The following is a 14,754-nucleotide window of genomic DNA, read 5'->3' on the forward strand; positions in this document are numbered from 1 at the left end:
GTCTATTTTATGATGGCTGAGGCTACAAGTTAAGAGAAATTAAAGTTCTTTTGTTTAGACAACACTGATGGTTTTTTACTCCATTTGTGCAACTTAATGATAACATTTCTAAAATTCTGCATTTATTCTACAAGTTAAGACTACAAAGCAACAACTTTTTGAAATTCAGCTTTTGATCAAGTAATATTATTGCAGTTCTGTATTTACATTATTTAAGTATTTCATGCTAGTTACTATCCACTTGCCTTATAATTGCCATGAAAACAATTTCAGATGGAAGCAAAGATTATAAAAGCATTTCTCTGAGGAAACATGAACGGTCTGATGCAGTTTGCTTGTGTTCAAAGTGTAACACATGGATATGTAATACTATGCACTAGAATTAACTTTAGCAAATCTTGTTTCCTCATAAAGTCAGTTATTCCCATGAAAAAACGTCATACCAAGCTGTTCTTAGTGCATTTTTTCTGTTTTTTTTCCTGAGTATTTGAATTTGTTGCACAAGAAAACGTTTCTCAGCTAAATCAATCTCAATTAGTCAGAAGCTAATAAATCTAAACCAATAGATGGTACGGCTTCAGAAGAGCTTCTAAGCAAGTATGTGGAAAACTGGAATTCCTGCCAGAAGACTGGAAAGATATTTCCTAACTTAACAGTATTAACGCTGGTATAAAAGTTACAGCAATGAAGGCATGTCTTCATAAGCAGGATTAAAATATTTGACTTCTATAAATAAAATAATTTAGTATCTAGAAAAAAGACCATTAAGAAACAATCTGACATGTAAAGTGAAGCACATAATAATTGCCAAAAAAAAGTGCATTATTCTGTTCAATATTCTCACAGGATTTAGAAGTTTACCAATTGGTTTAAGATTCAAATTGATTTTACAGTGACACGAAATTTTGTTCCACATTGTATGTAGTTTTTTCTTCCATAAAGAAAAGGCCTATTAGAAAACAGACATAAAAGTCTATTTTCCTCAGGACAGAACATTACTGACCTGATGCAGATGCCTTGTTATGCGAAAGAAACATTTACTCGCTCTGGTTCTGAATAGAAGACATCACTGAGACCCAAAGTATGGGTGGCTTAGGTTTATTCCATACAAACACCAATAATTTTTTTTTACAACATCTTGTATTATATATATCCTGCTGAGTAGACATTTTTCAGAAAACTGAAGCACATGTTGTCACACAAAAGCAGGTACACAGTCCTGGTAGTCACCATTAGTATATCAAGAGGAAGTAACTAGTCTCAACCTTTTGAAAGAAAGCAGCTATTCTAAGACAAATTCTAAAGGAATTCAAAGTCACAAGGTGAATCTGGGTATTTTCTTGCTGCTTAGTAGCTCTGAAGTGGGCTGCTTGTTTGTTTGGGGATGTTGACTCAAAGGCTCTTTTAATGTTGGTTGAAATGCATTTGCATGCTTCGAGCAAGAACTGGACAAGGCTGAAGCAGCTTAAGTTATCTTAGGTGATGCTCATCCACACAAATCACATCCAGCACAAGCTGAATGGAAACTGGCTATTTTATTTTCCAGACAGGATGGTGTCAGCCTCCCTGCAAACGTATGACAGCAGGGAAAGAGAGAAATCAGCAGAGTAAAGACTGAAAGAATAGTTGAAATCTTGGAATCTACCTGCTGACTAAATGGCTTGCTCTGAGAAAAGACTAAAAAAACCCCTAAGCGGTCGTATTCGCTACAAGGCTCCTCTCCCAACTGCCCGCCCACTACTGGAACTGCAGCACACAAGTTTGCCTTCTTCATGGGGAGCGCCTCGTTCCTCAGAGCTTGTGTTTTACAGCTGTTATTGGCTTCTGAGAAGTTTCCGGCAGTTGTTTCCCTGGCAACCCACATTTTCAGACATTTTTCTGAAGTAACTCAGGTATAGGCATCTTGCAAATTAGGCAGATGTAACTTACGTATTCCATAATACTGCTATGTAACTAAGTCAAGCAGCTTTGCTAAAGCTGCTTGGCATGACAGATACCTTCCAACTCAGGAAGAAAGAAATGGTTTGAAAGGCTGAAAGAACAGAAATAATGGAACAGCGCTGCATAGAGACCACAAACACAGGCATATTACACTTTGTGTTGTTCCTGACCCATACGGTCCAAGGGGACGTGTAAGGGTCTCTCAAATGAGGAGTGAGGACAAAGAGCAGGGAACGTTATTTCAATATAGGTGTTCAAAACAGCAGAGAGGGAGCAAGATGGAAACAGGGCAAATGGACTGTTCTCTGGAGTCCTGATGTATATTCAGGATTTTATTTGGTGCAGTATAAATGCACATTTATACAAATGAAGAAAATGCCAACACTCACTCCTTCAATTTTCTCTCACAAGAGATAAACAATCTAGAAAAATCTCTGAACAATGGATAACACTTGGATAAAAGCATTAACAGTATTCAAGTATTAGAGTACATTCTTTAACATTGCAACTCTGCATTACATGGAGCGCTACTTTGGAATAAGCTCCCCCACACACACACACTTTCCCCTTGCAGAAACATGCTGGTCATAAACACTACTTATGTCAATAACTATGTATTTACAAATATATCTTTAAACAGTAGCTACTACACCCCTCAATAATACCCAGGATACCTCTATTTGCTAAGGAAGAGATGTATTAAAGCAACAAGGCCATAGGTATTTCCTACAAAGCCAAGTCTGGTAATTTTATAGAAATCTGGACAGAACAGTGAGATTAGCTCTGCTTTTGTGACGAGGCGAGCTGCAGGGTTATATAATGATCTATTTTACTGATAAAAAATAGAGCTTTCAGAACTCACACATGTGTCTCTCTTCTTGAGCAGCAGTGCACTACTCTCTCACAAGGTGTAAGTGCTCCCTGACTTCTGTCCCCCCACCCTGCCACACATTTATAGGACTACTCTTCATTCTTAAAGTGCTAGCATTCAAAAAAGCTCTTGAACAAGCATCTCCTTGTTGCAAACGGGTTGTAGCCTCAATAGCTTCACTTATAGTAGAGGACAGCCTGCACCGTACTCAGTTCATGGAACTTGTACCTATGGAAAAGGCACAAGGCTTGAAAATTGGATTCCTGCTTTTCCAGTTTCGTATTTCAGGGCACAGACTGCAGAAAGTACAAAGATCTTCTGTCACACCATTGCTAACACTGCTACTTGCTGTCAGGTTGACATCTAGGTTTAAGATTTACTATTTTAAGTCACTACAGTCGAACTAAAAACCTTCAGTTAACCAAGACTTTTTGGTGGGTTTTTTTGCTTGTTTTGGGGGAGGTTTTTTGGTGGTTTTTTTTTTGGTTGGTTGGTTTTTTGGTTTTTGTTTGCTTTGAAAGACGTGCTTGACTGCTTCTCTAGTTTCTAAATCATTACTGAGAAGGGATGTTGCAAAAACCTGTAACTTTCAACAGGTAACATATTGAAATTGTTCAAAATCTTCTACTACTTCTTTACTTCTGTTCCGCTTTTCTTAAAAACAGAATCTAAGTTCAAGGCTTTACATATGTTTAAAGAATAAAAAGAAGCCCACTAATGCCTAAAAAGGGAAAAGCTGAAATGCCACTTGCTAATCTAACCTATTCAGAAAAAAAAGCACCTTCTGCTTCACTGCCAGTTTGCAGAAAAGGAACAGAACGCTACTTCAGAAACACCCCTACTGAAGCCAGTATGAGATGACACTTTCAACGTAGCAGACATGCAGAAAATAGAACAGCTATTTTGATATAATTTCTAGTTATGATGAAACCCAAATACTTACATTTGTGAACAAATTACAATCATGACAGTGGAAAAAGCTAAGTCAGCACCATATGTTACTATCAAGACAGCAAGTTCACAAAGAAGCCAGCTCTGTCTTCTAAACAGGTTCCCACTGAATAAGATGGGAACCACATACTGAACAAATTGAAAACAAAATAAGAGGCAGTGCCCTTAATTCAACTTCTATTTAAAGAGGTAGAGGTCCTGAAGCAAGAAATATAATGTAATTTAAGACTATCACACTGCATACACAAGGATACAAAATTAAGAATTCACAAATACTCATGTCATCTCCTAACACTGGATGGTTTAAATAACTATGTCTCCAAAGTACCCTGTCCATACTATACGGCATAAATAACACTGCAGAGTGGCTAAGAACAAACTAAACACTTCCTTTGCTTTCATACCCTTGACTAACTACAGACCCAGCTTGCGTGACACTTTCAGCAACTGAAGTATGTGCTCAAGTATCTCTGTTTACAAAACAGAACAGTGCAGGAGAGGCTATGATGCCTCAACTCATTTTACTTAATTAGGTCACTAGCAAGTACTACGGCAAAACCGACTTGTACTTGGTATCCCTTATAATATAGTGAATGGAAAGGGGATGCTTTTGTGAATGACCCTGTGCCTAAGACCAGTACATATGTCGTCTTTGATTAATAACAATCAATAGTGATTGAAGGCCTAAAAATTTTGCTGACCTGCGTACAATTTACCAGCTTGGAAGGTCTAGAGATTGTCCTCTCAACCACACTAATTTGAATGAGTTCAAACTCAGGAGTGGTATTTCTGTGGCAGTAACGTACTCCTCTATTCCTTTAGAAACATTCATTAGAAAAGTGTCTGTTCCTATTAAAACAGCGCTATCACCACTTCCCATTCCCAGCATTACCTCCTGAAGAAAAAACTGACTACTTAACAGTCCTAGGTACAGTGTAAGTCTGATGACAAAATTATAAAAATTCACATTACAGTGATACTATATAGTACATAAAGAATCACAAACTTTATGTAATAGTTCACTGCAGAAATAAAAATAAAGATGACTGATTTCATAGAACAGAACAAAAACATTTTATTTACAATACATAAATGACTTCTCAAAATACTAACAGAAGAAGTAATTCTAAGTGTGCTGATGAACCACCCTCCTACCGTTATGTGCTTTAAAAAACTACAGTTGCTTGAGTGACTGTGCAAAATCTGTGCTTAAGCTTACTTAAAAGCTTTCAGGGAATCAATATCCAGTTTCACTCAAAATTCTCAGGAAACCGTAGACATTTAGAGCTTCAAAATACAAGATCACTTTTTCTGAAAATTACAATCAGGATGTTACAAAGCAATATTTTATACCAACAAGTTATCACACTTTTCAGTGTGATGAGTAGAAGATGCATGGGTTAAATACTTCTAGAAGTTATTGAAAAATAATAGAATTGTGTTTAAATCACTACATTTAACTTCTGTCCTTAGTTCTGTTATAAGCTGCTTCTAACTGTACCTAAAAATGTTTCTCTTGTTATCAGCTTCCCACTCAAAAAACAAAGAGCAACGCACTATTACACAAGTATTTTGCTTATTACTTGTGCAGTGTGACAGCATCTTTTGTAGGCTATGACAGTTTCATTTATACTTGGAATGATTTATTGAATTATTGAATATTTTTGTGTGAGATACAGCTTATTTCTCATTAAAGCAATTATCCCAGAAGTAAGGTTTTTATGCTTAGTTTTCCAGAAAGTTAATATTTTTTTACCCTCTCATTGCTCAACAGTGAGACAAACTCCTGCAACTCCCCAAGAGTAAACACCAAGCTAGGTAGGAAATGAGCTATGTGAACAGCACAGGATTTCCCCAATATGCTCTATCACGTGCTGCCTCTGTGGGTCCCTCTTCACTAGCTCAAATATTACCAGGGAGATCTGCTTAATATAGGATACAGGACTTAAGGATAGCAAAGCTTTTGCATGGACTCTGCACAGCAGGTTGAATTAAAAAACAAAACAAACCAATCCGAAGAACTCACACTCAAACAAAAACACTACAGAAGAGAAATCAAAGCAAAGAAATCAAAGAATGAAAATAAAGCAAAGAAAAAAGAAATTAAAGCAAAGTTGTTTGTAACTCCCTATAACCAAAGTTACACAATAAAATAAATGTAACAGCAGCCGGAGACAAAAAAAACCCACAGCAATAAGCCCTAGCCTCTTTCTCTCATCCTACAGCTACAGACAGCAGCGGTCTAGTATTTGTAAACAGAAGATATCCCAAATTTTTATAATGGGCAACCTCCAGTAGGACAATACATTTCTGTGCTTCAGCCAAAACCAAACATATGCATAGTTAAATAGTAAAAAACCCCAAACCAAACAAAGAACCCAGGGTTTTGTTAAAACACTTCTCACAATGGTTATGAAGGACTTCTGAATTTCTATCTATAGGCACAAACAAACAAGAATGTTCTGATTACACTCAGACATTTTGTCAATTCTATAAACAAAAAGTAATTTTCACAGGTCCCTGGAGTTTAACAAATATTGTATTAAATTTGAAAGAACGTAAAAACAAAGGTTAAAAAACAACATTAAACCCATAAAAACTGGCACTCTCGTAAGTCCACAAAACCCAATTACTACATTAAAGAAAAATACTATCCTGTACAGCATTATGTCTTGATTTAGTATGTAGACAAACTGCTTGTGTACCTAATTAGATACAAATGCTCTTGTCAACAACAAGGAAAGCTGGAGGAAGAAGGAAGAGCAAAGAAGCAATGCTGATACAGGAACCACATGAAGTAACTGCCCTCAGACAAATTGCACATGCACATTATAGCAAAAGCAGGAAAATATCACTGTCTTCCAAGGTCGTACATACACAAAGATGTTTTTGATCAAGATAAAGGCACTCCATATTTTTGTTAAGTAAATAAAAGAGCACAGTTCAACTGTTTATAGAATTTTAGATATTATGGTGTATTCTTACCTTTTGCAGACTAGTAGGATTTAGCTGGGTTTTATCTATTATTTTCACAGCAACCTTGGGAAAAAACAATCAACCATGGATTATTAAACTCAGAAAAACATCTGAAGAAAAATGTATTGCATCTCTGTGAGCAAAAGCACAGATATGCCTAAAAGACATGCATATACGTCTGCTTTTATGCGTTTCACCAAGCAAAATTTCTGCCCTATTAGGATCTACCAGCAGGAGCTCAGAAATTTGCCACCAGACGGTACCACCAAGGAATCAGTTTTGTACTTCTGTCAGTGTTTGGACAGAACAATGTTATCCTGTCCACTCCAAAACCAGGCCCTTCAAACATAAGATCTATCTATCAATAGATTTTAATATCAAGGATCTATCTGTCTAACAACAGATTATCATTACCAATGAAATCTATCTGTCAATAGACTTCTCTTCAGTTTTGCAAATGCTTGGGGAGGAATTGACCCTGTCCCAGGGCCCAGAGATGCAACAAAGTTTTGATCTCTTCACCAAGAAGTTACATTTTATAAAAGGGGGTGAGTGGTTAGAGGGACAAAGCTTGGGCCCCTCCTCAGGTAACTTCTCTTATATCCTGAAGCAGCCTCTCTGCGTTTTCCTTTACGATGTCAAAAAAATGTGTTTTTTCTATTCAGAAGAGAAAGGTAAAATAATAGCAGAAATACTTATTATAAAGAGAATATAAAACACTGTTGGCCTTTTTTTTTTTTTCTTCTTTCTTTAAAGGCTTACCTCTCTTCCAGTAAGCACATGTCTTGCCAGTTTCACTTTGGCAAAATTTCCTTTTCCTATTGTTTTCAGTAAGCGATAATTTCCAATGTGAGGGTGCTCTTCATTGGTAGACGTAATGGAGTTTCTACATCGGGGGATGTTTTGTCTGCTACTTGACTTGATAGGCTGGACATGTGGTTCAGTGTATCCATCCACAGAGGTATGCTGGAAGACAGATAAAATAGTTGGGAATTTAGCTACTTGGATTTTAGACAGTTGCAGCAAGACAGACTAAAAGCTCAAAAAGGTGTAGAGGGGAGTAATTTATTTACTTTTACAAGCATAACTGATAATTTTGGATGGTAGCTTAAGCAGAACACACGGTCTTTGGGCAGAGTTTGACGCACGCCTCAAGAAAAACGTCTGCAGAAACATTTTACCAGCTCCAAAAGTAAAACTAGAGACACCTAGGCAGTAATCAACAAACCATTATAGACTTTTTTTGCCAGACTACACACTATACTACTATGTTTCAAATAAACTTGTCTAATCATAAACAAATTTAGTCTTTTAAAAATACCCAGTACAAAAAATGTTTGTATTTTGGCATATTTGGAAACAAGGTTTCACTCAATTATTCATCTCAAATAACACTATGAGAGAAATATTTTACCATGTAAGTTTTGTTCCCCAAACCTGTTTGCAATTTTTTATAAGTCACAGAAGTTCTCATTCAAGTAATGAACAATCTATATCATGACTTAAAAATAATCTATTCTTAAAAAGAAAACCCTATGCTATCTCATAAATATATTTTAAAATTCAAAAATTCTGAAGAACTAAAAGGATGTTATTTTTAATGCATGCCAACACATCATCCCACATGAAATGTTAGTCACTGAAATCTGCGGTGCTTCTGTCCTCTTCAGCTTCCCAGTATATAAGGGGCAAGATACAGATGGGGCTTGGAAGCGTTCCAAGGAGAAAACAAAATAACAGAAGATGTCAAAGGGGTGTTAAATGTTTCAGTATTTCAAATGCTTTCTAACATTAGTGGCAGATAGGTACAAATGTTGCTAAGCATAAAGCGGCAACCAAACTCAAGACACCTTAGTATTTTCCCCTGATTCACTGTTTCAATCAAGAAGTGGATCTCTGTATCTTTGCACAGAGCACTAACGGAGCCTGCTTCTTTACAGACCAAAGGTTTCTAGATCTTTGACCTTAAGCTGAAAGCTGAGCGAGAAGGCAGAGAGAGGTTTCAGTGTTTCTCCCAATACCCAACCGAAGTTGGTCTATACTGATCTCACCTGTCATTCCTTATACAAGTAATTATTTTCTTATACAAAACGGAATTTAAAGCAGTGCTTCCAACTTCATTGTGCATTATTATAGACTGAAGTCAATCCCCTCCTGTAAACACCCAGGCTTTACAGACAGTCCCACTGAGACAAGCAGAGTTATTTTGGGACATAAGCACTAGTAGAATTGGGAAAACTAGCAAACAGCTGCAACAGAACCGGAAAAAACAAGGAGTATACCACAACCAGAACGTTCTTCCCAAATGTAGCACAACTCTGCTTACATCACCTCCAGCATTATTAATTATTCACTATGGCCAGGAGAACGGTCCTAAATATAATTTTCTGTTTGTCTTTTCATTACCCAAGTCTCTCTGCAAAATACTACTTTACCCCCACTGCTAAACCTTTTTCCAAATTACTGCAGAACCGAGCAAGCCAGGCACGTTTAGATTCTGTATATCGGACAAACTTATTCAACCATGAAATAACACGCTAGCAATAGTATTTATCCTTTAGAAGCAGATAATTAAAATACTTTCTGTGGACTTGGAAAGAGAGGATCAGAAGGACAGCTCCAGGCAAAGAGGCTTTGAAACATTCCTTCAACATTGGACACTAGTCCTACATGTGATAAACCAGAGCCCAAATAAAAGTCTTGCCCAAGAGAACACCCTGACAGGATCAGCATTTATATGGTGGTAATAATAAATATTATAGCTGTACCTAGAACCCTAACCAGAGCTACAGCACTATGCTACACAAGCAAGGTTTAAAAGTCTTGGAGCCTATATATATACACACAATTAGATCTTCATTGCTTGAAATACAATGCCTACCAGAAGCATTAGCAACCCTAATATCAATTGCCAATTTCGTATGCTTCATAGGATTAGCCTACTTCCAGTAGATACCGGAAGGGATCTTTTAGATAAACAGCTGGATAGACAAGCAAAATCAATGCCATAGGCAAAGTGAAAGATGGCTTCACAGCATAGATCATTTTAATGCAGATTTAACAGGGAAAGCAGTTATTTAATTGTAATGACAATATAACACAGAAGCAAATCTGAAAAGGGAAAAAAAAAAAAGTAGCAAGGTGTATGGTAATGACAATTCTGTATTTTGGTCTTTTTGTGACAGGAAAAACTAAGCCCCTCTGGATAGCTTCTTAATTTCTTAATTACTCCCTCTTAGAGAGACTACCTTCAGAGTCAACTATTCTCCCCAGCTATGCCCAACGATGACAGGAAACATGCACAAAGAAGGTCAAGTTTCTTAGTTTGTGAGCCATATATGTATATATATACACACACACACATACATACATAAAAATAACTTCTGAATTTGAACAGCACTGAATGAAATTCGAATTAGTCTTCTTAAGTCTTGCAATAGGCCTATCTTTTGCACATGAACAGCTTGCTATTGTTGGAAAGTAGAGAGGAATTTAAACTAGAAACTCATCAACTTCTAGAAATCAGCATTCATTGAAACTGAAACATAACAAGGTTAAAACGTTGGGAAAAAAATTATCAAGTTAGGTCAAATAATGGTATCCCAGAGATTATTTCCAAACAATGCTAAAGCTGAATTCCACAGAAGCATGCAATATCCACACTGTCTAGAAAGACAGGCTACGTAGTTTAAGATCTTTCTGGTCCATTACAATACATTCATTCATTATGCATCAGCTACTATGTGGCTATTTAAAAATGCCATTTCAGAAGAACAATCTCTAAATTCTGAGAAATTTTTCAGGGTGCTGGAAACAAGCGGGCTGTAAAAACCACCACCCTCCTTGAAGTTCACTGCCATCTAAAAACAATTCCAGCTAACCACCTGCATTTCTTACACTAGATTTTAATTAGGGATTCTGATATTTCTCTTAAAAATTATAGTATAATAATATTATATATAGTTATATTATTTTAATATACATATAATTTAGTGGGAAACACTACCTTACTACTACTTCATAAACATGACCCCCTGTATGTTCAGTTTACGTCAGTGTTAAAATGTCTAGAAAGCAATACAAAATTAGATGTTTCTGAAAATAAAATGAGATTTTAAACAAAAAGGTGCAGCAGCAACAAAAGTTTAGAGCTGAAACAGTACATTAGAGCAGCCATTTAAGTATTTTGCACATTAGTCAAGTATTTAAAAAACAAACAAGAAAAACCCCATACAAACAAAATTCACCACCTTTTCAGAAATCTCAAAAAAGTAATTCTAGCACTCAATTTTATATTGTGACTGAAGAGAGCTCAGTTAACACTTATTACTCCTAGATGGGTTTGTTTCTGACACGTTTCATGAGAGTTATTACAGCAAGTCAATGGCACTGAAAATCACAAGAGAGTTAACCTGACCCATTGCTTCCCCAAGACTCAAAGCTATCATTTTCTGTGTTTACCCAAGGCAACTTTGCAAAAACAACATGACACGATGCCCAGACACATTATCTTTGAGAAAGTGCAGAAGAACTAACCCCACCAAGTAGACACAAAGCGTGTGCTCCACTATTTCGCTTATTCAGCGTCCTTTAGCCACTTGGGGTAGTATTCTCACAGACTGTACACTGTAATTAAACTTACATCATTACATGTATGTATGCTCTTACAGCTTAGTCTTAAAAAATGCCCAGAACTACTCTGGCCACCAAACCACAGTCTTTCTCAAACAACACTGAAGGCCTCTATAGTCCCTCTGAGTAAAGGGGTAACTTCGACACATCGATCTGCCTACAGATACACCTTGCTTGATTAAACAAACATCTTAGTCCTGAATTTCCCCCTTCTTAAATTACTGGCAAGGCAAATTCCTTGGTACATGGAAGCAAAGTATGCACATGCGGTGCTAGAAAAGGCACATCATCACACTTCCTCTCTCAATATTATCTCCTGTTGCGAACTTAAGTTTCTTGCAGCCAGTTTTAATATTCATAACTGCAAACATTTTCAAGCATGTGCCATACACATGAGCATTTGTAACAGCTGTCATATTTTGCAAAGTAATCAAAATAGCTGGCCCAGACAGAGGGCGTCTGAAGGGTTTAGAAGACCATCTTCTAAATGGCTCTGATCTGCAACAGCTTTGATTCACAATACAGGGGAAGGAAAGGGGAGAAAGATGAGAAATAGTGTCCTAGCTGCTTCCACGTTTTAACTGCTTGCTGCCTGCAACTATTCCTTTAGGAGCTTCTAGCAAACCACTCGAGCAAGTCTTTTTCTTTTGCTGAAGTAACAGTCAAACTAAACTAGAAGAGTCCAATTTTTTGAAAGATCTTGGTAAACCTCGAGGTAGAAACCAAGAGAGATGTTCAGATCAGCTTGTTCTGCATCACATATCAAGAGTGCCCAGAGGTCCAGGTTTACAGGTATGAAGCGTGGTGCAACTCTGAACCGCATATGATAGTACCTGATCCACCAGGTAGTGCCAAAGAGGATTCACTCCTCTTCCATGTAAACCTCACATCTGCACAAAACCGCAGCTTACTCTTGCCACACGTACCCGTCACATCATACTACAATTAGTAAAGCACCTCTGATCTCAATCCAAACGTTAAGAGAGCGCTATCTACTCTAGCCTTCCTTACCTCTCAGACATGTACGAAAGTGCTTTGGGGGGGCAATTAAAAAAACTGAATGTGTGTACATGATTCTTTTAATGATTTCTTATCAGCAATTAAACACATACCAGATTGTGAATGCATGACAGAAATTTTATTACAAAAAATCCAAATATTTAAGGTGATCAACCTACTCTACTAGAATGGAATAGTATGCAGGACTCTGCTCAAAAAAACCTCCCAAAACCCAAACAAACAAAAACCCCAGTGAGGGAAATGGAAAATGTATACACAGATTTCAAATTGGATACCAAGATCAATGCATGGCAGAGGCAGAAGAGAATCAGACAAAACTGTGAAAAGTTTGTCTTTAACTTGTACCCAACCCTGAGCCTGCTCACACAGGCTTTCCAGATGTGCACAAAGAAAATAATCAAAAACAGTCATGTGCATCTTTCTGTTTATATCAAATTTACATAATACATAGAATTCCAAGCATGAACTTTCGAAAGAGTGCAAAGCTCTCAGCAAGAAGAAACAATACTTTTGAATAAAGCTGGCCTCAGTCAAGCATATGGAAACATTTTCATTAACTGATGCTGTAACTCCAAAAAGCACTATATATATTTTTTAAAAAAAATAAAAAATATCCAAACTATAAGCATGGAGCTCAATATATACTATCAAGTGAAATACTAAACAAAATTACTTCCCCTTACTCTTTTTTGTATCTCTTTCCTTTTCTCCCCAATCATAATATTCTGCATTTTAAAAAAAAAAAAAACAAACCAAACTTCAAAGCTAATGGTAAAATATTTCTATTGCAAGATGAAGTACAATCCCTTAATGTTAATACATAGTAAAGATGCCTTTCTAAAAGCATACAAATATGCTGGCGATAGGTAAACTTATGTGTAGCATTGAGTAAATCTTACCCCCTGCTTGTTACTATGGTGTCTAAGCCCCTTAGAAGTTTTGGTGGGTTTTTTTGTTTTGTTTGTGGTTTTTGTTTGTTTGTTTCTGTTTTACATGCCCAACATAGCTTTGTGAGACATAGCAGAAACATGTTTGCCAACTTCAAGACAGAATTGTTTTTCTAATCACAAACTACACAGGATGCAATGTTTACAGCTCCCTACTTAAAGCAATCTAGGATAGACAAGAGAGCACCATTTACCAGTGCAGCACCATCCACAGCTAACCGATGGCTTTCAAGCTTCATACACCAAGTACTTGTAATTTTCATACGGTGACACTAACCTGTCACAAATCCTGTCCGTGTTATAGTAACCTTGCTCCCATTTTTTAATTTTGTTTGTTTTAAACACAACATATATGCCATATGGAAGGGTGAAGCTCACTAACACATTGAATCACAGATACGTTTTATTTAAATGATAAAAAAAAAAAATACCATGCGCTGGTCCTCCCCTGAAAAGTCAGTCAAAACATTTCAGAAAAACAAATACCATCATAGCATTAAATCAGGTCTTGTAACCCGAACTCAGCTAATATGCTTCCTCCTCTCCCTGGGCCTGAAGCCCTCAGCCCAGCCAGGCGTGCAGGTGCAGCAGAACAGGACCTTCCTGCCTTTGTTCCATTTCACTCAGAATTGGCACAGCTATTTCAACCTGGCATTTTCCTTCCTGACTCATCCCAAACACACAAACAAGATTTTCCAGGGCTAATTCAGTACAGTCGGCCCATATCATCTCCACTAATTGCTACAACAAAACTGAAGCCTCCCTGTAGCCTCAGTGAAAACTGAGACAAGTCAGCTAAAAGCTGCTGCAGTAAGCCACAGGTGGAACCGAGGGGAAGAAAAAAAAAAAAAAAAGGAAAAAAGGGAGTTTTTCCTAAAATCCTCTTATGTTTACTCATTTTTATTTTGTCATTTGGTATAGTACTAGAAGCTACAGTCATCCCTAGCAAGCAGAAGAGTAAAACATTTCCTGTCTTGTCAAAATAAAATGGTTTAACGTCCCTCACCCATGAAACCTAACAAAATCCTGCGTTTTTGAAGAAAAGCACTTGTGGGGGAGGAAGGAGAAAAGCTGCAGCCTCCTGGACACATGTAAACACTGCCGCTCACAGAGAGAGAGTTCTTTCAACATTTCTTGCTAGCCATTGCTCTTCCCTCAGGAGGTGATCAGTTTAACCGCGCCAGCCTTTTTTGCCTTATTTCATGAGATCTTCAAACCTGTCAGCACAGAGGTCCCAGCAAGCATTCCCAGCTCACCCAGGAGATCCTGCTAGCACCCGGAGACGCAGGCAGCTATGGGGCACCACTGCTGAATGCCACAGCACTCACAGTTTGCTCAAAAACCCTCAGTAAAACAAAAAGAAAACGAAATGCTAATGTTGATCGTTAATTGAACCAACCAAACAAGAACAGGAAC

The 14,754-nt window shown here is 37.3% G+C and overlaps 1 protein-coding gene across 6 annotated transcripts in view; it reads right to left on the minus strand.

The window, feature by feature from the left end:
• The window catches only part of MARK1 (microtubule affinity regulating kinase 1), a 61,445-nt gene that overhangs the window by 29,930 nt on the left and 16,761 nt on the right, over nt 1–14,754 (minus strand). For all 6 annotated transcript variants that reach the window (XM_063328257.1, XM_063328253.1, XM_063328255.1 and 3 more), the window contains exons 2-3: nt 7,502–7,705; nt 6,749–6,802 (exon numbers count right to left, since the gene is read on the minus strand). In XM_063328257.1, coding sequence (XP_063184327.1) covers nt 6,749–6,802; nt 7,502–7,705 — 258 coding nt within the window. The remainder of the gene's footprint in view (nt 1–6,748; nt 6,803–7,501; nt 7,706–14,754) is intronic.

The sequence above is a fragment of the Chroicocephalus ridibundus genome, chromosome 3 (genome assembly GCF_963924245.1).
Source record: "Chroicocephalus ridibundus chromosome 3, bChrRid1.1, whole genome shotgun sequence".
NCBI classification, from domain to species: domain Eukaryota; kingdom Metazoa; phylum Chordata; class Aves; order Charadriiformes; family Laridae; genus Chroicocephalus; species Chroicocephalus ridibundus.